Source organism: Mus caroli, chromosome 4 (assembly GCF_900094665.2).
Source record: "Mus caroli chromosome 4, CAROLI_EIJ_v1.1, whole genome shotgun sequence".
NCBI lineage: Eukaryota > Metazoa > Chordata > Mammalia > Rodentia > Muridae > Mus > Mus caroli.
In genome coordinates, this window is record NC_034573.1 from 90,832,580 (window position 1) to 90,836,324 (window position 3,745).

Here is a 3,745-nt window from a genome sequence, read left to right on the forward strand (position 1 = left end):
GAGTTCAAATTCCAGCAACCACATGGTGGCTCACAACCATCTGTAATGAGATCTGATGCCCTCTTCTGGTGCGTCTGAAGTCAGCTACGGTGTACTTACCTATAATAACAAATAAATCTTTTTTAAAAATTAATTGAAGTCTTTAAATTAAGTCTTTTGATAGGCACAGGCATAAGGTAGCAGTTTTAATATTGATTTAATCTGCTTAACACTGGTCTAAACTGGACTGTTTCTTGTTTGCAGGGAGCAGATGCAGAGGACGGCTGATTAAAGCGAGGTGACCAGATCTTAGCTGAAATGGCGAGACCCTGGAAGGCATTACCATGAGCAAGCTGCCTCCGTTCTAAAGCAGCAGAGAGGGACTGTGGCCTTGACTGTGCTGCCGTGAGCTGCGTGTCCTGATCATGGCACACTTTTTCAGGAGACTGCTGCAGAATTCTGTGGCTTCCGGTTGGGATGAACAGTTGCCTCGGCTAAAGCTCAGCATCATCACTGGCTCCGACTCTGTTTGCAGAAACAGAGCTGCTGTCTCTGCTTCCTACTCACATCCCTCATCCCCACAGAGGCTTAGCTGCAAGCTCCTGTGGTCTCATCTAATGAGTAGAAACAAAGGTTTAGCTTGTCATCTTAACTTGTGATTTACTTATGCTAATTTGCCTCTTCAAATAAACCAGAAAACATTAGCAGTGTAATTAACTTCCTCGCAATGAACTATTCATACTCTGCCGCTGGGAATTACTGCATTCTGTTCTGTGTGACTCAGTCAAGTAGACCTCGCATCCCTGCCTCTAGATAGATCTGCTGTTAGTCGTTGGTGATTCTGAGGAGTCCATTTACAGACTTTGTAATCTACTTGAAGTCCTAACAGGCTTTGATTCTGAGTTTGACAAGCGCACACTGCTCGGCAAGTATGCCTTGGTCTCCACAGGAACAAGTAACCCTCGAGTTTGAGTTCCACCCATGCTAGCTCACATTACTGGGACACTAACTGGAAGTGGTGGGCATCTCAGCAGATCGGAATCACCCATTCCCTACCCCCCTAGACTGCAGGTGAGGAGGTGGAAACCCTAGACCACACTGTAGACTGTAGAGATGAGCAAGTTTGATCAGCCTCAGCCTTATCAGAAGCAAGTTACAAGTTTGGTTAGCCTTTCCCTCACCTTCGTACCAACCTGCACAGTGGCTCAGCCTGCAGCAGCTGTGTGCAGCTCGGGAACATAAATCAAATGACCTGGGAATCAGACACAGAAGTGCTTAGCTTGAGTTTCCCAGCCTCCACCTCCTATTGGCTGAAGTTCTATAGCTAAGAGAGCAGCTGCGGCTGAGAGCATTAGGAGTCCTCAGAGCATGCAGTGGGCTGGGAAGGGAGATGGATGGTCATCACCAAGCACCGTAGAATCGTCTGTTGAAAACAAAGGAGACTACCATGAAGGGTCAGCAATAGACATAGCTTAGCATTCTAGGACTATAACTCGATGCAGCAGAATGTGCAGTAATTACCCGGAATTTAATGGGCCCTAATTTAAAATGTTATTTAATTAGTGAGGATTTTAACTGATATTCCTTTTGAGTAGATGCAATCCCAAAGTGCATTAACTCTTGTTGAGATATTATTTGTGGCTATTCTAAAGTGCAGAATGCCACAATTTTATGTTGATGGTGTATTCCAATGACTGGTATTCAGCTTTTTGGGATTCTGTAGGGTTTTTAGAATTTATCATGTATCCAAAATACATGGTTTTGTTAGGCTCTCATCTCCCAGTTCATGAGAAGCCACCAACCTCAGTGTCCTCTGTGAATGGTACCCAAAAGAAGGTCTCAAGCAGCAAAAACTAAATGAAGCCCCAATGAAAGTGCACCTTAGAAGATAAAGATAACAGCATTAATGCTCTCCAAGTGTGATCTGGCTTACTTTTGATGGAATGGCGGCGTTAAATACACATTTTGAAATAATGTGGTGTTGTGTCTTTATTTACACATCATCCTTTTAGGGAATGCCACTAGAAATCTATTCATGAAGAAATTGTGGTACCTTGTGCATCAAGTTCCTCAGGGACCCTGCCTCTTTCCAGGACTAGTGGGTAATTGCTGGGCCCAGAATTCTGTGATCCTATCAGAGCTTCCTACACACCAAGAATGCAGTGATTTACAAACATAATTTTCTTACAATTACACATACTACTTTTGTGGCCCTTTAAGTCTAGTATTCATATCGTTAGTTGGAGTTAGCCCAAGAGGTAAGTGAACTAGAAAACTAAGACTTCAGCATGGTCTTACGGATAGATGTTTCTAGCTAAGGCAGCTGCCTGAGGAGCAAGCAGAGACATGGTGGATGCTGTACACATTTAATCTCTATATCTAATCTAACTTTATTTTGTTCTTTAGTTCAGCTTTTCACGGTGTCCTGTTACAATATGGGAATCTGGGCTGAGGGTGTATCTCAGATGGTAGTACACCCTCTTCTGATTTCGGAGGGTTTTAAATGTGCGTGAACTTTTCTTTTCTTTTCTTTTCTTTTCTTTTCTTTTCTTTTCTTTTCTTTTCTTTTCTTTTCTTTCTTTCTTCCTTCCTTTCTTTCTTTCTTTGTTTTGTTTTTGTTTTTTTGTTTTTTCAGGACAAGGTTTCTCTGTGCAGTCCTGGCTGTCCTGGAACTCACTCTGTAGACCAGGCTGGCCTCGAACTCAGAGATCCGCCTGCCTCTGCCTCCCAAGTGCTGGGATTAAAGGCGTGTGCCACCACTGCCCAACTGAACTTTATTTTCTTATAAAGGCAAACATTTAATTGGGGTTGGCTTCCAGTTTCAGAGGTTTAGTCCATTATCATCATAGCAGGAAGTATGGCAGCCTGCAGGAAGACATGGTGCTGGAGGAGGAGCTGAGAGTTCTGCATCTTGATTCCAAGGCAGCCAGGAGAAGGCTGAACTATATTTTGAAACAGTAAAAGTTACAATAAAGAAAGTTAAAGAAGATTTATTTACGTATTCATTTATTTTATGTGTGTTTGCCTGCACTAATTTATATGTAGCACACAGATGTAACAACCCAAGTGGGCCAGCACAGAACCTTAGATCTCCTGGACCTGGAGTTGTGAGCCACCGAGTGAGTTCTCTGCAAGAGCAGGAAGTGCTCTTAGTGCTAGAGCCATCTCTCCAGCTTCCAGAATTAAAGCCTTTCATTTGGGTTGGGTTGGTTTGGTTACTTTTTTTTTTTTTTTTTTGAGGCAAAGTTTCTCCTGGCTGTCCTGGAACTCCCTCTGTAGATCAGGCTAGCCTCAAACTCAGAGATTCACCAGCCTCTGCCTCCCAAGTGGTTTTTGTTTTATATTTTAATAGTATTTTTAGTTGTGTGCCGGGGGGTGTTCATCCACATGAGTGCATCAAGTCCCTCCTCAGGAGCTGGAGTTACAGTTATAAGCTACCTGATGTGAGTGCTGGGAATTGAACTTGGGTCCTATGGAAGAGTAGTGAGTGCTCTTAACCACTGAGTCCTGTCTCCAGCCCCTTCGGTGTCTCACTATATAGTGCTGGCTGCCTAGAACTCACTATGTAGACCAGGCTGGCTTCTAGCTCATAGATATCTACCTGCCTCTACCACTTCAGTGCTGGGATTGAAGGCATGTGCCACCACAGTGGCCCAATTTTTTTCTTTTTCCTTTCCTTTCCTTTCCTTTCCTTTCCTTTCCTTTCCTTTCCTTTCCTTTCCTTTCCTTTCCTTTCCTTTCCTTTCCTTTCCTTTCCTTTCCTTTC

General features: G+C 43.5%; 1 protein-coding gene across 7 annotated transcripts in view; it reads left to right on the forward strand.

The window, feature by feature from the left end:
• Patj (PATJ crumbs cell polarity complex component) overlaps positions 1-1,953 on the forward strand; it is a 314,627-nt gene extending 312,674 nt beyond the window's left edge. For all 7 annotated transcript variants that reach the window (XM_021159452.2, XM_029475856.1, XM_029475854.1 and 4 more), the window contains one exon: positions 244-1,953. In XM_021159452.2, coding sequence (XP_021015111.1) covers positions 244-271 — 28 coding nt within the window. In that variant the 3' untranslated portion in view covers positions 272-1,953. The remainder of the gene's footprint in view (positions 1-243) is intronic.
• Positions 1,954-3,745: the final 1,792 nt, after the last annotated feature.